Source organism: Hylobates moloch, unplaced genomic scaffold (genome assembly GCF_009828535.3).
Source record: "Hylobates moloch isolate HMO894 unplaced genomic scaffold, HMol_V3 SCAFFOLD_1, whole genome shotgun sequence".
In the NCBI taxonomy this organism is placed as follows: Eukaryota; Metazoa; Chordata; class Mammalia; order Primates; family Hylobatidae; genus Hylobates; species Hylobates moloch.
In genome coordinates this window covers 104,314,680-104,340,054 of record NW_026652276.1, presented here as the reverse complement: position 1 = coordinate 104,340,054, position 25,375 = coordinate 104,314,680, and the positions used below count along the sequence as shown (strand labels likewise).

Genomic DNA, 25,375 nt, shown 5'->3' with positions numbered 1-25,375 from the left:
AATAAATAAATATCAATAGTCACATAAGATGGCAGAGTAGGAAACTGTAGTCTAGAGGTCAGTCCCTTCACTGAAGCAACCACTGAGCTAGAAAGAGTGATTGGAATCAGCTCTTTTGGAACTCTGAAACATGACCAGAAACTCCTAACAACCAGAGACATACTTAAACAATGAAGGGAGAGGCTGCTGATCTTCACGAGTGAGTGGCATGTGCCAACCAGCCAACACTCCCCCATTCCTGAGCCTGAGTTCCCGAAGCAGCTGGCTGATGCCAGGGCGAGCAACGGAACTCTGTCCTCCAAAACCGTGGGTTCTGCACTTTGGTAGGTCCGATGGGTCTCTGAGGACCAGCACGGATGCTTGCCTTGGTTTATTTGGCCCTCTCAGCAATAGTGGCTTCCCCAGGGACATCCTTCAGAAGAGTTTATTAAAGAGACAAAACACTCCTCTGCCCCACCCCATTTAAAGCCACCTATTTAAGGAAATCGATGTTAGGTGGCTGGCTGACTGCAGAGATAATGACACAGAAATTTCAGTGACCACAGAAACACAAGGAATAAACACTTTGCAAAAATAGTTTGGAAAAGTAACAAAAGGAGAGCTCCAGACCTCAACAAGCAAAATCCAGCAATCCCAGGTGACTGAGAGAATCACATTTTGAGGGTCATTACATTATAACACTTAAAATGCAACGTTCTCAACAAAAAACTATAAAATATACAAAGAAACAGGAAATAGGAAGCTTAGACTATTCACAGGAAAAAACAGCAAAGAAAATCAGCAAACAATACAGTAACTGAACACCATCATCGACCAATGGAACCTAACTGACATTTACAGGAGACTTCACACAGCAACAGCAGGGTACACATTCTTTACCCATGGAAGATTCAGAAAGATTTACCAGAACCTGGGTCATAAAATAAATCTTTTTTTTGGATGGAGTCTCGCTCTGTCACCCAGGCTGGAGTGCAGAGATGCAATCTTGGCTTACTGCAACCTCTGCCTCCTGGGTTCAAGAAATTTTCCTGCCTCAGCTTCTGAGTAGCTGGGATTACAGGCATGCACCACCATGCCCGGCGAATTTTTGTGTTTTTGAGACGGGGTTTTGCCATGTTGGCCAAGCTGGTCTCAAACTCCTGACCTCAGGTGATCCGCCCGCCTCAGCCTCCCAAAGTGATGGGATTACAGGTGTGAGCCACCATGCCTGGCCAAAACAAATCTTAAGAAATGTAAAATAACTGAAATCATACAAAATATGTTCTGTGACCGTAAAAGAATTAAACTAAATCAACTTAAAAAAGAAACCAGAAAATCTCTAAACACATGGAAATTAAATACACTTCTAAATAATTCATGGGTCAAAGAGTAAGTTGCAAGGGAAATTGGAAAACATATTGAATTATGTAAAAGTGAAAATATAACATGTTGACTGATATCAGCAAAAATGGCAGAGTAGGTAGCTCCAAGTCCCCATCCCCCACAGAAACATTGATAAACCAAGCAAAACTGTCTGAATCAACTTCATGAGAACTGTAGAAAAATAATCAAAGGTTTACAATAACCAAATCATATGGTGTGGCTCTTTGTCCCCACGCAAATCTCATCTTGAATTATAATCCCCAGGGGTCAAGGAGGGACCTGGTGGAAGGTGACTGGATCATAGGTGTGGTTCGCCCTATGCTGTTCTCGTGATAGTGAGGGAGTTCTCACAAGATCTGATGGTTTTTAAGTGGCAGTTTCCCCTGCACTCTCTCCTGCCACCCAGTGAAGAGGGTACTTGCTTCTCCTTCGCTTTCTGCCATGATGGTAAGTCTCCTGAGGCCTCCCCAGCCAAGTGGAACTGTGAATCAATTAAACCTCCTTTCTTTATAAATTACCCAGGCTCAGGCAGTTCTTTCCAGCAGTGTGAAAACTGACTAATACTCCAAATGAACACTGAATCAAGAAAAAAGCAACTTCAAAATGGTAGGAAAACTGGGTTTTTTAACTTGCCCTTGCTCCACAGCCTTCCATAGTTCAGTGGGAGCCTTGAAGATGGCAGCCCACATTCCCAGTGTGGTTTCTGGTATTCAAGGCAGCAGAGCAGACCTTATTCTCAAAGCATTGTGTTTTTCTGTTCTCAGCTGCCTGAGGGCTGCCAAAAGGACTGATACAGGGCAGCTGCCTTTGTTTCACCTAACCCAGACTCACGCAGGGCAGAAAAGTGGCTACACAGAGGGTATTCCTTGAAAACACTGTAAATCAAATGCATACCCCGCTGATGCCTAGGCAAAAGATTACAGTTGAGGCAAACTAGAGGTGTGCTGACAGCATGGGAAAAGCTGTGGAGAGTTCCTATGGGAAATTCAGGTACTGAAAAGTGTCCATGTGTACTATGGAATTTCAGTAGCCATGCACATGCTGAGTGCAGAGCACATTCTCAGAATAGACCCGAGAAAGGATGCTGAGCCTTCATCTGTGGCTCCTCTCCATCCTCCCTGCAGGCAGGGAGCAAAGCCCAGGGCAAAGCTGTACACAGACTAGGCCGGGTACGATGGCTCACGCCTGTAATCCCAGCACTTTGGGAAGCCAAGGCCGGTGGATCACTTGAGGTCAGGAGTTCAAGACCAGCCTGGCCAACATGGTGAAACCCCGTCTCTACTAAAAAATAAAAAAAATTAGCCAGGTGTGGTGGAAAATTAGCCAGGAGTGGTGGCACAAGCCTGTAATCCCTGCTACTCAGGATGCTGAGGCAGAGAATCACTTGAACCTGGGAGGCAGAGGCTGCAGTGAGCCGAGATCGTGCCACTGCACTCAAGCCTAGGCGACAGGGCAAGACTCCATCTTAAAATAAATAAATAAAAAGTTGTACACAGACTGGCTAAGCTCTGAAGGACTGACTGCTCCAGTGCCCCAGCACAGTGGCAATCCACAAAGATGGAAAGAGCTGGGTTTTTCTTTTTTTTTTTTTTCGCCTTTGGCTCCTGGCATTCAAGGAAATCTCTGTTAAAACACTAGCTGAACACAAGCTAATGGCAGAGAGACTTTCGGAGACCGCACATGTAAAAGAAGACACACTTCACAAAAATGGTTTAGAAAGTCACTGAACAAACAGCTATAGCCCACAGCAAAAGCAAACCCAGGGGTGGTGGGGAGGATAAAATAATTTCCAGTTACCCCATTATAATACTCAAAATGTCTGATTTTCTTTTTTGAGATGGAGTCTTCGCTCTGTCGTCCAGACTGGAGGGCAGTGGTGTGATCTCCACTCACTGCAACCTCCACCTCCCTGGTTCAAGCAATTCCCCTTCCTCAACCTCCCAAGTAGCTGGGATTATAGGTGCATACCACCACATCCAGCTAAGTTTTGGGATTTTTAGTAGAGATGGGGTTTCACCATGTTGGCCAGACTGGTCTTGAACTCCAGACCTCAGGCAATCTGCCCACCTCGGCCTCCCAAAGTGCTGAGATTACAGGCGTGAGGCACCATGCCTGGCCTCTTTTTTTCTTTTTAATTTTACTTTTTTCTTTTTGGGGGGGAAAAGGGATTATAGGTGTGAGTCACTGTGCCTGACTCCAATTTTCAAAAAAAATTACAAACCATGCAGTGACATAAGAGAGTACAGCCCATTCACAAAAGAAACAAATTGTCTTTAAGGAAGCACAGACATTGAAAGTACTAGACAAAGACTTTAAATCAGCTGTCTGAAATCTGCTCAAAAAGCTAAAAGAAACAATGAATAAAGAGTTAAAGGATACAAGGAGAACAATATCTCAACAAAATGCAGAACATCAATAAAGAAATAGAAAATATTATAGACAGGTGAGGGGCAGTGGCTCATGCCTGTAATTCCAGCACTTTGGGAGGCTGAGGCGGGCAGATCACCTGGGGCCAGGATTTCAAGACCAGCCTCAGCAACATGGCGAAACTCCCTCTCTACAAAAAATACAAACAATTAGCCAACTGTGGTGGCATGCGCCTGTAGTCCCAGCTACTTGGGAGGCTGAGGTGGGAGAATTGCCTGAGTATGAGAAGTCAAGCCTGCAGTGAGCCAAGATTGCACCACTGCACTCCAGCCTAGGTGACGGAGTGAGACCCTGTCTCAAAAAAAAAAAAAAAAAAGAATGTATTATAGACAAACTAAAGTTTAGAGAAAAAAAAAAAGAAAGAAAAAAATAGAAATTATTTAAAGGAATCAAAGTCTGAAGCTGAAAAGTATGAAAAAATTAGCCAGGCATGGTGGTGGATGCCTATAATCCCAGCTACTCAGGAGGCTGAAACAGGAGAATTGCTTGAACCCAGGAGGCAGAGGTTGCAGTGAGCCAAGATCGCACCATTGCACTCCAGCCTGGGTGACAAGAACGAAACTCCATCTCAAAAAAAAAAGCTTGAGGCAGGAGAACTGACCGGAATGCAGCCGACTTCATGGCGACTGCACTCACCTGGCGATACGACGGATTCCTAAAAAAAAAAAAAAAAAAATGGAAATGAACGGCCGGGCGCGGTGGCTCACGCTTGTAATCCCAGCACTTTGGGAGGCCAAGGCAGGCGGATCACGAGGTCAGGAGATTGAGACCACGGTGAAACCCTGTCTCTATTAAAAATACAAAAAATTAGCCGGGCGTGGTGGCGGGCGCCTGTAGTCCCAGACACTCGGAGGCTGAGGCAGGAGAATGGCATGAACCCGGGAGGCGGAGCTTGCAGTGAGCCGAGATCGCGCCACTGCACTCCAGCCTGGGCGACAGAGTGAGACTCTATCTCAAAAAAAAAAAAAAAAAAAAAAAAAAGGAAATGAAAAATTCACTAGACTATTTTGAATTCATTTGAGCAGATGGAAGTCACTGAACACACGAAGACAGGTAGATGAAACTATCCTGTCTATAGTTCTTTTTTCTTTTGATGGAGTTTCACTCTTGTTGCCTAAGCTTGAGTGCAATGGCGTGATCTCGGCTCAATGAAACCTCTGCCTACCAGGTTCAAGCGATTCTCCTGACTCAGACTCTCAAGTAGCTGGGATTACAGGCATGCGCCACCATGCCCGCCTAATTTTGTATTTTTAGTAGAGATCGGGTTTCACCATGTTGGCCAGGCTGGTCTTGAACTCCTGACCTCAGGTGATCTGCTAGCCTCGGCCTCCCAAAGTGCTGGGATTATAGATGTGAGCCACTGTGCCCAGCCTGAATTGTATGCTTTAAAATGGTATGTGGACTGGGTGTGGTGGCTCATGCCTGTAATCCCAGCACCTTGGAAGGCTGAGGCAGGAGGATCACTTGAGACCAGGAGTTCAAGACCAGCCTGGCAACACAGTGAGATCCCATCTCTACAAAAAACAAAAAAAAAATTAGCCTGAGTCGGGCAGGGCACAGTGGCTCACGCCTGTAATCCTAGCACTTTGGGAGGCCGAGGCAGGTGGATCATGAGGTCAGGAGTTTGAGACCAGCCTGGCCAAAATGGTGAAACCCCATCTCTACTGAAAAGACAAAAATTAGCCAGGCACGGTGGTGGATGCCTGTAATCCCAGCTACTCCGGAGGCTGAGGCAGGAGAATCGCTTGAACCCGGGAGGTGGAGGTTGCAGTGAGCCGAGATCACGCCACTGCACTCCAGCCTGGACTCACAGAGCAAGACTCCGTCTCAAAAAAAAAAAAAAAAAATTAGCTTGAGTCCTAGCTACTCAGGATGAGGTGGGAGGATTGCTTGAGCCCAGGAATTAAAGGCTGCAGAGAGCTATAATCACACCACTGCACTCCAGCACAGGCAACAGAGTGAGACCCTGTCTCAAAGAAAAAAAAAAAAAAAAAAGGTGTGTGACTTTCACCTCAATTAAAAAAAAAAAAACATATGAAAACCTGTCAGCTGGGCATGGTGGCACATACCTGTAGTACCAAGTATTTGACACACTGTGGTGGGAGGATTCCTAGAGCCTAGGAGTTTGAGGCTTCAATGAGCTATGATTGCACCACTGCAGTCTGACCTGGGCAACAAAGGGAGATGCCATCTCTAGGCCGGGCGCGGTGGCTCACGCTTGTAATCCCAGCACTTTGGGAGGCCAAGGTGGGCAGATCATGAGGTCAGGAGATCGAGACCATGGTGAAACCCCGTCTCTACTAAAAAATACAAAAAATTAGCCGGGCGTGGTGGCGGGCGCCTATAGTCCCAGCTACTCGGAGAGGCTGAGGCAGAAGAATGGCGTGAACCCGGAAGGCGGAGCTTGCAGTGAGCCGAGATTGCGCCACTGCACTCCAGCCTGGGTGACAGAGTGAGACTCCGTCTCAAAAAAAAAAAAAAAAAAAAAGGAGATGCCATCTCTTAAAAAAAACGCCAAATCCTGTGAGATGCAGCCAAAGTAAACTTTAGGTAAATTCATAGCCCTAAATGCTTAGAGAAGAAGCAATAAAAAAAAAATCTTAAGAATCTGAGCTTCCATTTTAAGAAACTAGAAAAAGAAGAGCAAAATAACCACAAAACAAGCAGAAAGAAGGAAATAGAATTAATATAAGAGCAGGCTGGGAGGGGTGGCTCATGCCTCTAATCCCAACACTTTGGGAGGCTGAGGTGGGCAGATCTCTTAAGGCCAGGAGTTCAACACCAGCCTGGCCAACATGGTAAAACTCTGTCTCTACTAAAAATACAAAAATTAGCCAGGCGTGATTGCATGTGCCTGTAATCCTAGCTACTCCCAAGCTGAGGCAGGAGAATCGCTTGAACCCAGGAGGCAGAGGTTGCAGTTAGCCAAGATTGCGCCACTGCACTCCAGCCTGGGTGACAGAGCAAGACTCCATCTCAAAAAATAAAAGTAAAAAAAATTAATGTAAGAGTAGAAATCAGTGAAGTTAAAATAGAAACATTTAACAAATCAATTAAACCAAATGTTGGCTCTTTGAAAAGATCAATTAAAAATAAGAAATCCCTAGCCAGACTAATCAAAGAAAAAAAAAGCAAAGAGAGAGGATGCAAATGACCAGCAACAGGAATAAAAGGGAAGCTATTAGCACAGACCCTGCATGCATCAAAATAAGATTAAATATTACAAACAAATCTAGGCACCCAGCTCTCACCCTCATTTTTTGTAAGTGGGAAAAAGAGCCAGAGATCAAATGACTCACTCAAAAGGATAGTCAATGACAGAGCAGGTACTGGGGCCTTAGGACTGATTATCCAAATACCATCAGAGAACGAGCTAAATCAGAAGCACCTAGTGAAATTTTAAAAAATAATTCTCCAGGGCACAACCCCTGAGATTCTGATTCAGTAGGTTTTGGAGGGATGCCTAATATTCTGATAATGCCAAAAGCTCAACAGATGGTTCTCTTGCTTGGCCAAGTTTAGAAAATGCTGTGTTCCACATTACCACCTTCACTCATATGACGACTGTAGAGAAAAGCATAAAAATCTGGTGCTCAGGTATGTTTAAATTTAATACAAAGCACCAGGCATGGTGGCTCATGCCTGTAATCCCAGCACTTTGGGAGGCCGAGGTGGGTGGATCACGAGGTCAGGAGATCGAGACCATCCTGGCTAACGCAGTGAAACCCCATCTCTACTAAAAATACAAAAAAATTTGCCAGGCGTGGTGGCACATGCCTGTAGTCCCAGCTACTTGGGAGGCTGAGGCAGGAGAATGGTGTGAACCCTGGAGGCGGAGCTTGCAGTGAGATGAGAGTGCGCCACTGCACTCCAGCCTGGGCGACAGAGCGAGATTCTGTCTCAAAAAAAAAAAAAAAATGTAATATAAAGCGGGCAGAATAAATCCTGTGGTGGTGACCAGCTGAGTGATCTTGAGAGAAATCATGATCTGGAATACCAGTCTCTGACATTTCCCATGGCAGTTAACATTTTTCCACTTTATTCAAATACACATTTATTTGTCAAATATTTGCTGGGTACCACTCTGTGCTAGGTATTGGGGATACAGTCATTTGCATCACAAAGTCCCTGCTCAGTGTAATAAGCACTCATTGAGCACCTACCTATGTGTGAGGAACTGTGCTAGGGGGTATCAGAAACACACAAAATAGGCTGGGCACGGTGGCTCACGCCTGTAATCCCAGCACTTTGGGAGGCCAAGGTGGGCAGATCACCTGGGGTCAGGAGTTCAAGACCAGCCTGACCAACATGATAAAACCCCATCTCCACTAAAAATACAAAAAAATTAGCCAGGTGTGGTGGTGGGCACCTATAATCCCCAGCTATTCGGGCGCCGAGGCCGGAGAATTGCTTGAACCGAGGAGGCAGAAGTAAAAAAAAAAAGAAAAGAAAAGAAAAGAAAAGAAAAGAAAAGAAAAGAAAAGAAAAGAAAAGAAAAAGAAACACAGAAACACAAAATAAAACAGAGCCTCTCCTCTCAAAGAACTCATCTTTGCCAGTCGGAGACAAACTATACAATGCCTTCCCAGGTATCTTGTCCCGTTTCTTAAGTCCAAATTCTGTTTCCACATTGAAACTCCAGCATTTTTTTTTTTTGAGACAGTCTCACTCTGTCACCCAGGCTGGAGTGCAGTGGTGCAATCTCGGCTCACTGCAACCTCTACCTCCCAGGTTCAAGTGATTCTCCTGCCTCAGCCTCCCTAGTACCTGGGATTACAGGCGCCCGCCACCACACCTGGCTAATTTTTTGTATTTTTAGTAGAGACAGTATTTCGCCATGTTGGCCGGGCTGGGCTCAAACTCCCGACCTCAGGTGATCCACCCACCTTGCCCTCCCAAAGTGTTGGGATTACAGGTGTGAGCCAACACGCCTGACTCCAGCATTTTTATCTTCATCTCAATCTCATCCCTAAACTCAAAACCCACATATGCAACTGCCTACTTGATGTTTCCATTTGGATATCTAACAAACACCTCAAACTTAACATGTGCAAAGCCAGGTGCAGTGGGTCACGCCTATAATCCCAACACTTTGGGAGGTCAAGACGGGAGAATTGCTTGAGCCCAGGAGTTTGAGACCAGCCTGGGCAACTCAGTGAGACCGCATCTGTCTATTTTTAAAACATTAAAAAATTTTTTTAAGAAAAAAATAAACCTAACACGTGCACGACCAAATCCCCAATTTCACACTCTCCCAACAAATGTGTTTCTCCTGCAGTCTTTGCTAACTCAATAAATAACAACTCCATTCTTAAAGTTCACGTAACGAAAATCCTGGAGTCATCCTTGACTCCTCTCTTTCTCTTACACACTGCATGCAAAGAATCTGCAAATCTTTTGGGTCTGCTTCCTTTTTTCTTTTTTCCTAGACAGGGTCTCGCCCTGTTGCCCAGGCTGGAGTGCAGTGGCATGATCACAGCTCACTGCAGCCGTGACTTCGCAGGCTGAAGCAATTCTCTCACCTCAGCCTCCCAAGTCCCTGGGACTACAGGCACGCACCACCAACCCCAGCTAACTTTTTATATTTTTAGAGATGGGTCTTGCTAGGTTTCCCAGGCTAGCCTTCAACTCCTGGGCTCAAGTGATCCTCCAGCCTTGGCCTCCCAAAGTGCTGGGATTACAGGCCTGAGCCACTACACCTGGCCGGGTCTACTTTCAAAATACATCCTGCATGTGACCACTTCTATCTGCGGCTGCCTCTCTTATCCATACCTCTGGCTTGTCTTGCCTGGAGTGCTGCCTTATAACCAGTACCCCTGTTTTGACCAGAGTTCTCCTATGAACTGTTCTCAACAGAGAGGCCAGAGAGATCTTTTTAAAAACATTGAGTTGAATCTCATTAGTCCTCCGTTCAACCTGCAAGATTCCCATTTTATTCAGAGTAAAAGACAGTCCTTACGATCCCCATCAAGGCGTGACATGACTCCTTGCTCCCTCTTGGATCACAACTCTCTCCGCCTTTGCCTTTGCTGAACTTCGCTCCAGCCTCATTGGCTTTTCCTGCTGTTCTAAACATGCCATGCATATTCCTCTCTGGAATGCTGTTCCTTTGGAGATAAGCTGGCTCTCTCTCCACCTCCTTCAGCTCTCTAAGTATCTTATCAGTGAGGCCTTTCTCAACCACTTCATAAAAAGTAATCACTTCCCACTCCCAAGGAACTTTTTTCCCCTCACAGTAATTGTCACCATTTGACACATTTATTTTATTTTATTTATTCTTATTATTTTTCGAGACAGAGTCTTGCTCTGTTGCCCAGGCTGGAGTGCAGTGGCATGATCTCGGCTCACTGCAACCTTAGCCTCCCAGGTTCAAACGATTTCTGGCTAATTTTTGTATTTTTAGTAGAGATGGGGTTTCGCCATGTTACCCAGGCTGGTCTCGAACTCCTGACCTCAGCCTCCCAAAGTGCTAGGGTTACAGGCATGAGCCACCACGCCCGGCCTTGACACATATATTTTAGTGTCCATATTTTCCTGCAATAAAGTGTAAAATTATTAGGGTAACGTGTTCAGTTCACTGCTTTACTCCCAGTGCTTAACAGTGGCAGGCAAATAGTTAATGATCAATACATATTTTGTGAATGAATGTGACATGTTCTAATAGAAGTAGGAAATGAACACTTCGTGGGATGGGTAAATAGTGGGAGTCATGGCCAAAAATAGTTTAGAATGGATAATTTACTGCAATGGTTTTCAAGCACTTTTCTTTCTTTCTTTTTTTAACAGAATCAGGGTATCACTCTCGCCCAGGCTGGAGTGCAGTGGCACAATCATAGCTCACTGCAACCTGAGAACTCTGAGCTCAAGCAATCCTCTTTTACCTCAGCATTCCCAAGTAGCTGGGACTACAGGTGCGTGCCACCATGCCCAGCTAATTGAACTATTTTTCTTTTTTTTGAGACAGGGTCTCACCCTGTCACCCAGACTGGAGTGCAGTGGCACTATCACAGCTCACTGCAGCCTTGACCTCCTGGGCTCAAGCAATCCTCCCACCTCAGCCTCCTGAATAGCTGGGACTGCAAGCACATGCCTCCACTTATGGCTAATTTGTTAATTTTTTTGTAGAAATGGGGTCTCCCTATGTTGCCCAGGCTGACCTCCAACTCCTGGGCTCAAGTGATCTGCCCACCTCAACCACCCAAAGTGCTGGGATTACAGGCATAAGCCACCATGCCCAGTCCAGCATATATATATTTTTTAAACTGGAACTCATTTTTTAAATGGAAGCACAATCTGAAAAAGGAATAAAACCCAAAGATTAACACCAGGCTAGAAAACCAGAAATCCCCAGTTCAGCTGCTTCCCCTTACTCTCCCTTTTGAATTCATGATGCGTCTCAAAGCCCAGCTTGAAAGCCACAGATCTAGAGCTTGGATGGCATTCTAATGAGCTAAGCATCTAAACTGACCACAGTTGGGAGCCACTGAAAGTTTTTGAGCAGGTAAATGAGAGATTGATTGATTTATTCATTTTGAGACAGAGTCGTGCTCTATCACCCAGGCTGGAGAATAGTGGCGTGATCTCAGCCCACTGCAGCCTCCGCCTCCTGGGTTCAAGTGATTCTCTTGCCTCAGCCTCTGGAGTAGCTGGGATTACAGGCATGCACCACCACGCCTGGCTAATTTTTCTATAGTTAGTAGAGACGGGTTGGTCTCTACTCCTGACCTCAGGTGATCCGCCTGCCTCCACCTCCCACAGTGCTGGGATTACAGGTGTGAGCCACTGCGCCCGGCCTAAATGATATATTTAGATCCATGCTTTAGGAAGATTAGTCTCAAGAGAATGGGTAGACTGAACGATGGCAGAAGGAGACGGCAATCAGGAAGACCAAAGAGAAGACTACTGCAATAGGCAAGCTAATACTTAAAGTACAGAAGGAGGGGCCGGGGGAGAGCAGTGAGAATGCAAAGAACAGAAAAATGGAGACAGCTGTCTAGGACCTGGCACCTCCCAGAAGGAAGAGGATGTTCAGAGTAAAATCTGTCAGTTTCATGCCTTAGTGACTGGTGAATTTAGTGAACGCACAGGAGGTGAAAGGCTGGGAGAGGAAGCAAATACCACCACTTCAGATACAGACAGGGTCTGAGGTATGAAGAAGGTACATACAACTGTCCTACAAACAGATGAAATGCAGTCCTCACATGATATGCCCTGTTAGGAGCCTTTAGGAGCCATCTGGACAATCCTGGTCATTGAGATGGTGTGGAAGAGCAGGAAGTGCTCCAAGTGTGTCCAGAACAGACAGGCCGGGTGCTGTGGCTCATGCCTGTAATCCCAACACTTTGCAAGGTAGAGGTGGGAGGACGGCTTGAGGTCTGGAGTTGGAGAGCAGCCTGAGCAACACAGCAAGACTCCACTTCAATAGAGAATTTTTAAAAATTAGCTGGGCGTGGTGGGCAAGCCTGTAGTCCCAGCTATGTGGAAGCTGAGGTGGGATGGTTGCTTGAGCCCAGGAGTTCGAAGCTGCCATGAGCTGTGATCACACCACTGCACTCCAGCCTGGGCAACATAGGGACACCCTATTTTTACAAAAAAACTTTTAAAATTAGCCAGGCATGGTCAGCTGTGCGCACCTGTAGTGCCAGCTACTTGGAAGGTGGGGTTGAGGATCTCTTGAGTCTAGGAGTTGGAGGCTGCAGTAAACCATGATAGCACCTCCGCACTCCCAGCCTGGGCAACAGAGACAGAGACCTCTCTCTCTCTCTCATCTCTTTCTCTCTCTACTCTCTCTAGAAAGAGTTTTTTCTTTTTTTTTTTTTTTTTGAGACAGAGTCTGGCTCTGTCCCCCAGGCTGGAGTGCAGTGGCACCATCTCGGCTCACTGCAAGCTCCACCTCCCAGGTTCACGCCGTTCTCCTGCCTCAGCCTCCCGAGTAGCTGGGACTACAGGCGCCCGCCACGACACCCTGCTAATTTTTTTGTATTTTTAGTAGAGACAGCGTTTCACTATGTTGGCCAGGATGGTCTCGAACTCCTGACCCCGTGATCCGCCCACCTCGGCCTCCCAAAGTGCTAGGATTACAGGCTTGAGCCACTGCACCCGGCCTTTTTTTTTTTTTTTTTTTTGAGCGAAGTTTCACTCTTGTTGCCCAGCTGGAGTGCAATGGCGCGATCTCGGCTCACTGCAACCTCTGCCTCCCAGGTTCAAGCGATTCTCCTGCCTCAGCCTCCTGACTAGCTGGGATTACAGGCGCCCGCCACCACGCCCGGCTAGTTTTTGTATATTTAGTAGAGATGGGGTTTCACCATGTTGACCAGGCTGGTATTGAACTTCTGACCTCAGGTGATCTACCCGCCTTGGTCTCCCAAAGTGCTGGGATTACAGGCGTGAGCCACCATGCCTGGCCTAGAAAGAGACTTTATTTATTTCTTTAAGACAGAGTCTCGCTCTGTCGCCCAGGCTGGAGTGCAGTGGTGCATTCTCTCCTCACCACAACCGCCGCCTCCTGGGTTCAAGCAATTCTCGTTCCTCAGCCTCCAATCTGGGACTACAGGCACGTGTCACCACGCCCAGGTAATATTTGTATTTTTAGTAGTCTCACTCTGTTGGCCAGGCTGGTCTGGAACTCCTGACCTCAGGTGATCCGCCCGCCTCAGTCTCCCCAAGTGCTGGGATTACAGGTGTGAGCCATCATGCCCGGCTGAGACCTTGTCTCTTAAAAAAAAAAAAAAAAAAAGACAAAATGGGGGCAAGGGGAGGGGGCAGTGCAGAACAGAAACAGAACTTTGGGGAACAGAGACAGGGTGCTGAGTTGAGCAGAAACCAGGGCAAGAGCACCAAGCAGAGACGGAAGACTGAGTTTCATCGAAGGAGTGGGATCCTGGGACCCAAGGGAGCGGAGGCACAGGAAGTAGGGATTAAGATGGCGAAAGCACGACCTGCCAGAGCGCTTGCTGACGAGCCACACTCCACACCTACCACGCGCTGTCACGTGCTTGACAAAACCCAACACATAATGCACAACGTTAAAGTTTATTGCTCAACAATGCAAATACAGTTAACATTACTGTACGCTTAAAAATGGTTAAGATGGTAAATTGTATGTTATGTTTTTTTTGTTTTGAGATGGAGTCTGGCTCTGTCGCCCAGGCTGGCGTGCAGCGGTGCGATCTCCACTCACTGCAAGCTCCGCCTCCCAGGTTCATGCCATTCTCTTGCCTCAGCCTCCTAAGTAGCTGGGACTGCAGGTGCCCAACAACACGCCTGGCTAATTTTTTTGTATTTTTATAGATGGGGTTTCACCATGTTTGCCAGGATGGTCTCAATCTCCTGACCTTGTGATCCGCCCACCTCGGCCTCCCAAAGTGCTGGGATTACAGGCGTGAGACACCGCGCCCAGCCGTGTTATGTGTTTTTTTAACCACAATTTAAAATTAAATGAAGGAGGCCGGGTGCAGTGGCTCACGCCTGTAATCCCAGCACTTTGGGAAGCTGAGGTGGGCAGATCACAAGGCCAGGAGTTCAACAGAGTGAACTCCTGGCCAACAGACTGAAACCCTGTCTCTACTAAAAATACAAAAATAGGCCGGGTGTGATGGTGCGTGCCTGTAATCCCAGCTACTCAGGAGGCTGAGGCACAAGAATCACTTGAACCTGGGAGGCAGAGGTTATCGTGAACCAAGATTGCACCACTGCACTCCAGCCTCAGTGACAGAGTGAGACTCTGTCTCAATAAATAAGTAGGCAGGGCACAGTGGCTCAGGCCCGTAATCCCAGCACTTTGAGAGGCTGAGGCAGGTGGATCACAAGGTCAGGAGTTAGAGACCAGCCTGACCAATATGGTGAAACCCCATCTCTACTAAAAATATAAAAATCGGCCAGGCGTGGTGGCTCACGCTTGTAATCCCAGCACTTTGGGAGGCCGAGGCGGGCGGATCACGAGGTCAGGAGATCAAGACCACGGTGAAACCCCGTCTCTACTAAAAATACAAAAAATTAGCCGGGCGTGGTGGCGGGCGCCTGTAGTCCCAGCTACTCGGAGAGGCTGAGGCAGGAGAATGGCATGAACCTGGGAGGCGGAGCTTGCAGTGAGCCGAGATTGCGCCACTGCACTCCAGCCTGGGCGACAGAGCAAGACTCCGTCTCAAAAAAAAAAAAAAAAAAAAAAATTAGCCAGGCATGGTGGCGTGCACCTGTAATCCCAGCTACTTTGGAAGGCTGAGGCAGGAGAATCGCTTGAACCTGGGAGGGGGAGGCTGCAGTGAGCCGAGATCATGCCATTGCACTCCAGCCTGGGCGACAAGAGCAAGAATCCGTCTCAAAATGGAAGGAAGGAAGGAAGGAAGGAAGGGAGGGAGGGAGGAAAGAGAGGAAGAAAGGAAGGGAAAATATGTATTATCTCAGCAAGTAAAATGCAGATGAAGGAAAAGGACAACGATCATTTGAATGGAAGATGGATCCACTGTAATCCAGGTATGGGAGAATACTGAACACTAATGTCAAAAGAAACAGAATGTGCTGACGATCTGCAAGGCATTTCACAAAAGACAAAGAACACAAACCATGGAGAGAAGACTAGTACAATCAAATACTGGGAGGTGAAGAAGGTAGATAGAATTCATGATTTTGGAATGTGCACAGTTTATCATCAGACATTTTCAGAAGGAAGTGAACTATCTCACTGGTACTGCTATGTTGTCAAGTAAAATATTCAACTAGGTTAAAAGTGTCAGACATATCAATTTGGAGGCAAGCTGCAAAAATACACAGGAAAAAATGTCTTGGAAGTTGAGATTAGATAAACTCTTTTATGGGCTACAAGGAAAACCAAAAAAGTAGAAAACAGGTTCTAGGAGGACACTCCTGAAAAGGCAAGAAAAGGAACCGACATTCACTTATGAAATTCACACTTCCTGAATGTCTACTACACACAGAGCATGATTCCAGTTATGGGGAAGGGGAAATGAACACAGACAGGTCATAAATGAGCATTGGGGAAAGAGAGGAAAGCTGAGGCAGTGCTATATCATCACATCAACTGAGCATGGACTTTGGGAAATAACGTACACCACAAGCTGTGACTGAATTCACAAGCATAGGTGGAGGATGAGGTTTTGGTATCTGAATGCCTAAAGAAATAAATAAAATCGAGGGCAGAAAATAAGTCCAAGGTATTTTTTAAAGCAAGGAAGGAAAGAACATGGAAGATAAAAAGAATGAACATAAAAGTCTCAAGTTAATTTTTATGTCAGACTTCTGAATACCCCAAAACAAAACAATTCTGTAAGGCCAGGAGCAGTGGCTCAGGACTGTAATCTCAGCACTTGGGGAGGCTGAGGTGGGCAGATCACTTGAGGCCAGGAGTTCAAGACCAGCATGGCCAACATGGCGAAACCCCTTCTCTACTAAAAATACAAAAATTATCCAGGCATGGTGGCATGCACCTGAAATCCCAGATACTCGGGAGGCTGAGGAAGGAGAATCGCTTGAACCTGGGAGGTGATGGTTGCAGTGAACTGAGATCATACCAGGGCACACCAGCCTGGGTGACAGAACAAGACTCTGTCTCCAAAAAGCAAACAAACAAACAAACAAAAAAGCCCACAACAATTCTGTAATGGCGAGGGAGTAAATAAGTTACCGATAATGCTGGAGAAAGAGGAAGTGAATGGGTCCCCAGCACAGGTTAGAATGAAAAAATCCCTACCAGTGTAAATCAGATGTAAAATCAACAAAAGAGTTCATGTATGAGCATGTGGTATGCGTGCAGGAAGGAAAGTGATATTTGGGGGTTGGGAGGTGTTACTGAGGGTACCGAGTACATATAAACAACTCTTTAGTCACTCCCAAAGGTCTGGGATGAGCATTTTTTAACATGTGATACTCTACTAACTTACCTGGAATATATTGACATGGAAATTCACCTTCCATTATCCACGGCTCCTCTCCCTGCTCCAACTTAATGATGACGTTTGGCTTGGTGATATCATATCCTGTTAATGGGAAAAGAAGAAGCACTTGGGCAAGCTGCTTGGCTTCAGAATCTCCGAAGTACAAGATGTTGCCACCTCATAAGCTGCATAACAAAAATGCTCCATTTTTTACCTTATCAAAGTTAGAATCTTTCAATGAAGAATAATATAAACACCCCAGCTAGTGCCCACAAGGAATTAAATGGTGTCATCGCTTATTTCTTCAAACTCAAGGATAAAACCTCATTCAACTGAGAGCATTCAGAAAGCAAGCTATCCTCACCCATGGAAACTAGATGGCTGTAGTTCTCCAACATCACATCCCCGTATGTTATCTTCTCATCAGGGTCCAGTTGCCACCACTCCTCCTGGGTGAAATCCACAGCCACATCTTTGAATGACACTGGCCCCTGTAATGGCAACATGATGAGAATTGGGAGATATGGAAAAGGGATAGGGGGATAACATTTTACAAAGCTCACTTGTAAAGTTAACCATGAACATTGTATACCTTATTTTATGTTACAGATTATGGAAGGGAAATCATATTGGAAACACATATCCTTTGGGGTCCTTTATATATATACAAAAATAAAAACCCAAAACACAACTGAGCTCCTATTTTGCAACTGAACTGAGTTTTGTGGATATGAGATGAGTGAAACACCATGCCTGCTCTCAGAAAGCGGACAACCTAATAAGGAGATAAACATGTAAACAAACACAAGCATTTTACTCCTTGTCACTTCTTTTAGTCTTCTTTGCTGCCAGGCCATCCCCTTCTCCTGGACCTCTTCATGTTGGAGCACCCACCACTCAGTTCCTGGTCTTCTTCCTAACTCACTGCTCTGGGGCCCTCATCTAGTTTCAGCTCCTTGTTCTTTTGGCTCTTTTATTCTCATAGCCAGTGGCCTCTGGCTATCTGCATGGCTGAGTTTTATCTCAAACATCTCAATCTTGCAGCAATAAATATTTGTTAAATGAATGAATGCCCAAAGCTGTTATTAGAGTAATGCAGACAAGTGCAGAATGATTTAACAAAAGAGGATCAAATTATTTTCACTTTATGCCATCAGTTAGGCTTCACAGACTCAGTTAACTTGAAGTCCTTAAAGATGAACTGTGTACTCAATGGGATGAAGGGGAAGAAGAATATGATGAGGTGTAAAAAGTACCAATGGCAAACATGAAGCAGCTTCAATTTTTAAGAGGTTGGGGCTGGGCATGGTGGCTCATGCCTATAATCCTAGCACTTTGGGAGGCTGAGATGGGAAGATCGTTTGAGCTCAGGAGTTCGAGACCAGCTTGGGCAATACAGTAAGAACCTCATCTCTGCTAAAAATAAAATTTTTTTAAAAAATTGGCTGGGCATCATGGCACATGTCTGTAGTTCCAGCTACTTGGGAGGCTAAGGAAGGAGGATGGCTTGAGCCTGGGAGGTCAAGGCTGCAGTGAGCTGTGAATGCAATACTGCACTCCAGCCTAGGCAACAGAGTGAGACCTTGTCTCAAAAAAAAAAAAAAAGAAAAATGCAAAACTCCTGGGCTCCAGCAATCCACCTGCCTTGGCCTCCCAAAGTGTTGGGATTACAGGCTTGAGCCAGCATGCCCCGCCCAAACTTGTAGTTTAGAAAAAGGAAGTGCCCAGTAAGCATGTTGCATTATCCTGTTATTTATAAAGAACACATCAACAAGGGGTTCAAACCCAGTGATACAGCTAGGACCATGTAGATCCCAAGAGATAGCGGCTCCAAGGCAGAGCTGCTAGGCTGGTGGGCTGAGAAACTAAAGCAGAACATCCAAGCTTATCCACAGGCAGGCCACAGGAGCTGATAAAATCACCGAAAGAGAGTAATAACCTTCCGGGTTAAGTTAGTCCAGAAGGCAAGGAGGTGGTAGGGGTTAGAAGACTGATCAACCAATAAATAACATAAAATTACATGCCAATACCACTAACATCAATACAAATACCCAAAACGAAACATAACCAAACAAAATCCAGTACCAGATTAAAAACATAATATACAATAGCCAAATAGGACTTATTCCAATAATATAGACTAGTTTAATATTTGGAAATCTATTAATATGATAAGCCACTATAATACAGCAAAGAAAAATCTTGTATCCACGTAGATACTTGAAAAAGCTTGAGAAAAAGCTGATTTAAAAAAACAAACTAAAGAAAATAGAAACTGATGGATACTTCACTAACATCAATATTATTTATATACACAAATATAAATATTACACCCTAATATGCAATACTACATATATGTGACATATGTATTTCAATTACACACAAGCACATATATACAGTTTGTGTGTACACACACACACACACACACACACACTCTTATGCCTCAGTCTTCTCAGTCCAAAAGTCAGGATTTTACTTAACAGGGAAAAACTACATATCTTCCCACTAAGATCAAGAACAAGGTATTAATAAAATGCTCATTATATACAACTAGAAAAGAGAAAACAATTAGAGGACTATAAGAAAAAGTAAAAGTGCTTGGGCACGGTGGCTCACGCCTGTAATCCCAACACTTTGGAAGGCCGAGGTGGGCAGATCACCTGAGGTCAGGAGTTCAAGACCAGCCTGGTCAACATGGTGAAACCCCATCTTTACTAAAAATCCAAAGACAACAACAACAACAAAATTAGTTGTATTATTAAGATCAACTTAATAATACAAAGATATCAGTTTCCCTAAATTACTTTATGCAATCCCAATAAAAATACCAAAAAGCTTTTTCCTGGAACTAGATAAGCTGACACTACAGTTCATATGAGGTAGAAGAAAATCAAAAACAGCTCAGTGAAAAAAAACATTTGGACACGGATAAAACTGGATCCAGGCCAGGTGCGGTGGCTCATGCCTGTAATCCCAGCACTCTGGAAAGCTGAGGCATAAGGATTGTTTGAGGCCAGGAGCTTGAGACCAGCCTTAGCAACATAGCAAGACCCTGTTTCTACAAAGAAAAATATATATATATTAGAAAAAACATATATAGAGAGACATGAGGACTTCTGCCCTCAGGTGTGATAAATTAACAGGTACTGGATATACCCTCCAACCTGAAACAGCACACACCAAAGAACAACAAAATCAAAAACAGACAGAAAAATAAAACAGAGAACATATAAGAAGCAATGGTTTGTTTTTTTGTTTTTGTTCTTGTTTTTGTTTTTGAGATGAAGTCTCGCTCTTGTCTTCCAGGCTGGAGTGCAATGGCACAATCTCGGCTCACTGCAACCTCCGTCTCCTGGGTTCCAGCGATTCTTCTGCCTCAGCCTCCCGAGTAGCTGGGATTACAGGCGTGCACCAGCACGCCCGCCTAATTTTTATATTTTTAGTAGAGATGGGGTTTCACCGTGTTGGCCAGGCTGGTCTCGAACTCCTGACCTCGTGACCTCCCACCTCAGCCTCCCAAAGTACTGTGATTGCAGGTATGAGACACCACGCCCGGGCTGAAGCAATGGTTTTTTTGTTTGTTTGTTTTTTCTTTCTTGAGACAGAGTTTTGCTGTCGCCCAGGCTGGAATGCAGTGGCGCGATCTTGGCTCACTGCAGGCTCCGCCCCCCAGGGTTCGCGCCATTCTCCTGCCTCAGCCTCCCGAGTAGCTGGGACTACAGGTGCCCGCCACCTCGCCCGGCTAATTTTTGTATTTTTAGTAGAGACGGGGTTTCACTGTGTTAGCCAGGATGGTCTCGATCTCCTGACCTCGTGATCCGCCCACCTCGGCCTCCCAAAGTGCTGGGATAACAGGCATGAGCCACCGCGCCTGGCCAGCAATGGTTTTCAAGGCACTGATTATCAGGCAGGAGAGTTATCTATGAGTGATGAGAAATAAACAAGGTGAACCAATCAACTTCTGCTGTGAGTGATTCCAGGCCACGGAACAGGGAAGAAGAACAGAGGCAGATGTGAGGAGAAAGAGTTGTGAGACGGGAAAATGGGCAGGAAATTACAACCCATAAGGAAGACAATCAGTCCATCAAAACTGGCCCAGAATTGACACAGATTTTACAACCGGCACAGAGCACTGAGAGAGTTTATCATTCCATTCCAAATGTTCAAAAAAATCAAGACAGGCAAGATGTAAAAAAGACCCACGCTAACCTTCTACAGACAGAAACTACAATATCTGAGATGAAAATTATACTGGAAAAGATTAACAGCATCGTGGCAAAAAGAGATTAGTGAATATAAAGACAGCAACAGAAGTTACATAAAATGAAACAGAGAAAAAAGAATTAAAAGCAAATAAAGAGGCCGGGCGCTGTGGCTCACGCCTGTAATCCCAGCACTTTGGGAGGCCGAGACGGGCGGATCACGAGGTCAGGAGATCGAGACCATCCTGGCTAACACGGTGAAACCCCGTCTCTACTAAAAATACAAAAAACTAGCCGGGCGCGGCGGCAGGCGCCTGTAGTCCCAGCTACTCGGGAGGCTGAGGCAGGAGAATGGCGTGAACCTGGGAGGCGGAGCTTGCAGTGAGCCGAGATCGCGCCACTGCACTCCAGCCTGGGGGAAAGAGCGAGACTCCGTCTCAAAAAAAAAAAAATAAAATAAAAGCAAATAAAGAGCAACAGTGTGTTGTGGGAAATTTCAAGTGGCCTAATATACAGGCAACAAGAATCAATGGAGGGGAGGTGGTGGGTACTTGAAGAAATAATGATAAAAATGTTCCCCAAGTGATGACACCATAAACCCAAGATCTAAGAAGTTCAATGATCCCCAAAACAGAAACATGAAAAAAATGATACCATGACATACTGCAATCAAATTGTCTAAAACTAGTGACAAAAGTTTAAAACAGGCCGGGCACGGTGGCTCACGCTTGTAATCCCAGCATTTTGGGAGGCCGAGGCGGGCGGATCACGAGGTCAGGAGATCGAGACCACGGTGAAACCCCGTCTCTACTAAAAATACAAAAAATTAGCCGGGCGTGGTGGCGGGTGCCTGTAGTTCCAGCTACTCGGAGAGGCTGAGGCAGGAGAATGGTGTGAACCCGGGAGGTGGAGCTTGCAGTGAGCCGAGATTGTGCCACTGCACTCCAGCCTGGGCGACAGAGCGAGACTCCATCTGAAGAAAAAAAAAAAAAGTTTAAAACAATAAGGGGGGAAAGAAAAAAAGACATGTTATATATAGGGGAACAAACATGAGTATGAGATCAGATTTCTCTTAGAAAAAAATGTAAGCAGGAAGACAACAGAGAAACATATTTAAAGCACTGTGGAGAAAAATCCAGCAAAAACACCTTTAAAAGCAAAGACACAATGAAGACATTTGCAGACATATAATAATTCATGATCAACTAGAAGAAATGTTAAAGAAAGTCCTTCAGGCAGAAGTAAAATGACAGCAAATAAAAATTTAGATTTACACAAAGGAATGAAGAGTACCAGAAATGGTAACTGTGTATTTTCTCTCATTACTTAAATCTCTTTAAAAGATAACTGGGCCAGGTGTGGTAGCTCACACCTGTAATCCCAGCACTTTGGGAGGCTGAGGCAGACGGGTGACCTGAGGTCAGGAGTTCGAGACCAGCCTGGCCAAAATGGCGAAACCTTGTCTCTACTAAAAACACACAAATTAGCCAGGCGTGGTGGTGGGTGTGTGTAATCCCAGCTACCCAGGAGGCTGACGCAGGAGAATCACTTGAACCCGGGAGGCAGAGGTTGCAGTGAACCGAGATCACACCCCTGCACTCCAGCCTGGGGGACAGAGTGAGACTCTGTCTCAAAATAAATAAATAAATAAATAAATAATTAAATAAATAAATAATAACTGTTTAATTAACAACAACGTAATAGACTGTGTGTGGCACCGATACCACCTGTAAAAATAAAATGAACAACGGTGTAAAGACCAAGAGGAGAGAAATGGAAGTATCCTATTGTAAGCTTCTCTTACTCTAAGAAAAATGGATTTGACTTAAGAATAAACTGGCCGGGCGCAGTGGCTCACGCTTGTAATCCCAGCACTTTGGGAGGCCAAGGCGGGCGGATCACGAGGTCAGGAGATCGAGACCACGGTGAAACCCCGTCTCTACTAAAAATACAAAAAATTAGCTGGGCGTGGTGGCGGGCGCCTGTAGTCCCAGCTACTCGGAGAGGCTGAGGCAGGAGAATGGTGTGAACCCGGGAGGCGGAGCTTGCAGTGAGCTGAGATTGCGCCACTGCACTCCAGCCTGGGTGACAGAGCGAGACTCCGTCACTAAAAAAAAAAAAAAAAAAAAAAAAGAATAAACTGTGACAATTAAAGTTGCATACTATAAATTCTAACTCACTAAAATAACAGAACAGTGTGATAGCTAAAAACCCAACAAAAGATATAAAGTAGAATCATAAAAAATTCTCAACTAATCAAAAGGAAGGAAGACAAACAAAGACATTTTAAACAGAAACAAAGAAGATGAGGCTAAAAGAAAGCAAAGACAACAGACCATAACCTAACTAGTTTTATCAATAATCACATTACATGTAAACGGTCTATACATCCCCAATTAGGAGACAGAAATAGACTGATGAAAACAAGCAAGATCCAAATCTTGCTGCCTATAAGAAAGAATACTTTAGATATAAAGATGCAAATAGGCAGGCCGGGCGCGGTGGCTCACGCCTGTAATCCCAGCACTTTGGGAGGCCGAGGCGGGCGGATCACGAGGTCAGGAGATCGAGACCATCCTGGCAAAAAATACAAAAAATTAGCTGGGCATGGTGGCGCACGCCTGTAATCGCAGTTACTCGGGAGGCTGAGGCAGGAGAATCACTTGAACCCAGGAGGTGGAGGTTGCAGTGAAGCGAGATCATGCCACTGCACTGCAGCCTGGGCAACAGAGCAAGACTCCATCTCAAAAAAAAAGAAAAAAAAAGTATGAATCCTTACGAACCTCTTAAAATGCATCATAAAATAAAGTTGAGGAACATATACACAAGCAGGAAAACTCACTTGTGATGTGTTCATTTTCTGCTGCTCTTGGAAACTTGCAGAGACTGTGGCTGATAGACCTAGAGGGGCAGAAGCAGGTCATTGAAATCATGAGTGCTCCGGCCTGCAAAGGAAGAAATCTCCTGCATAAGAACCACAAAAGAAAGCTCAATAGATTAACATCCTGTGAACACTCAACCTGCAAACACTCAGAAGGGTCTAAAAGAGTGATACAGGGTTTCGCCATGTTGGCCAGGCTGGTCTCAAATTCTGACCTCAAGTGATCCGCCTGCCTGGGCCAACATGGCGAAACCCTGTCTCTACTTAAAAATAACAAAAAAAAATTAGCCAGGCATAGTGTCACATGCCTGTAGTCCCAGCTATTCAGGAGGCTGAGGCACAAGAATCCTTTGAACCTGGGAGGTGGAGGTTGCAGTGAGCCGAGACCACGCTGCTGCACTCCAGACTGGGTGAGAGACACTGTCTCAAAAAAAAAAAAAAAAAAAAAAAAAAGTGATAGGGGAAGAATGCACTTGTAACTCTAAGATAATCAGGTAGTAATTAGATGAGTTAGACTCTCATGGGTAACACGATTCCTTTTACAAATAGTCTGCCATCATCAAATACAAGGTGCAAAAAGAAAAAAAAAAATCCCATTATACGGCTCATGCTTTTTGTGGTTTGTTTGTTGAGACAGGGTCTCAATCTGCCACACAGGCTGGAGTGCAGCAGTGCAATCACGGTTCTCTGCAGCCTCGACCTCCTGGGCTCCACTGATCCTCCCACTTCAGCCTCCTGAGTAGTTGGGACCACAGATGCATCCCAGCATGCCTGGCTACTTTTGTATTTTTTGTAGTCAAGGTCTCCCTATGTTGTCTAGGCTGGTGTCTAACTCCTGGTCTCAAGGGATACTCTTGCCCTAGCCCCGCAAAGTGCTGGGATTACAGGTGTAAGCCACTGCATTCCGCCCACATTTTCTTATTGTCTCTTTAAACTGCTTAAAATCAAAGCCATAGGAATTGAGTATGTGAGCTCTCAGAAATGAAATGAATGTGTATAAAATATGGCTTTGTTTCTAAATTATCTAACTGAACTTGGTTATTGCTGCACCTAATAATCTTCTATTAAGAAAACTAGGATACGGGAGAAAGAACATTGGCCTGGGAGATAAGACTCCTGAGTTCTACTATGAGCAGCTCTACCCACAAAGCCCGTGACCTGGTCAAGTCACCCACCTGCTAAGGCCCAGTTTCTTCCCCTAGCAACTGAGGCAGCAGGAGAGAATCCCTGCGGACTGCTCCTGCATTACTACGATTCTCCCAGGGCAGATCTAAGGGGGGAATCAGCAGAAACTTAAATGAGAGAACAGAGGTGCTGACGGACGTTTAGAGGCGGTGGAAATCTGGAGTACGGAGAGGAGGAGGAAGGGCTGTTAGGGGTTAGAGGGGAGTGGAGACGACGTCCGCAGCTAAGGCTGGTGACACCCTCCACGCCTCTGTAAGCCTCGTCCTCCCAGATCTTCCCATGCAGCGCCTGTTCGGTGCAGCTGGACCCTGCCCTCAAACCCAACACACGTCTCTCCTGCAAGCGACCGGGACCCTCCCTCTGCCCCACACTCTAAGGTCCCCAACACACGGCGACTTCACCCAGGCCCTTCTCGCTCCGGGCCCGAA

At 45.5% G+C, this 25,375-nt stretch overlaps 1 protein-coding gene across 2 annotated transcripts; it reads right to left on the bottom strand.

The window, feature by feature from the left end:
- Positions 1-8,433: 8,433 nt before the first annotated feature.
- On the bottom strand, positions 8,434-25,375 carry LOC116810393 (RB-associated KRAB zinc finger protein-like). 2 transcript variants are annotated; one of them, XM_058444243.1, is made up of 5 exons: positions 24,938-25,375; positions 23,724-23,782; positions 17,044-17,170; positions 16,686-16,781; positions 8,434-10,323 (listed from the first exon to the last, which is right to left on the bottom strand). In XM_058444243.1, the coding sequence occupies exons 2-5, from the start codon at positions 23,736-23,738 to the stop codon at positions 10,307-10,309; spliced, it is 255 nt and encodes an 84-aa protein (XP_058300226.1). In that variant the 5' UTR covers positions 23,739-23,782; positions 24,938-25,375; the 3' UTR covers positions 8,434-10,306. The 2 variants fall into 2 exon arrangements, with proteins under 2 accessions (XP_058300226.1, XP_058300231.1); XM_058444248.1 differs by lacking the exon at positions 8,434-10,323 and adding an exon at positions 14,969-15,651.

Bases quoted from the DNA above. Each gene is read 5' to 3' on its own strand.
- LOC116810393 (XM_058444243.1), bottom strand. The intron at 16,782-17,043 runs GTGAGGATAGCT...TCCCATTAACAG, and splicing joins CAGCCATCTAGTTTCCATGG to GATATGATATCACCAAGCCA.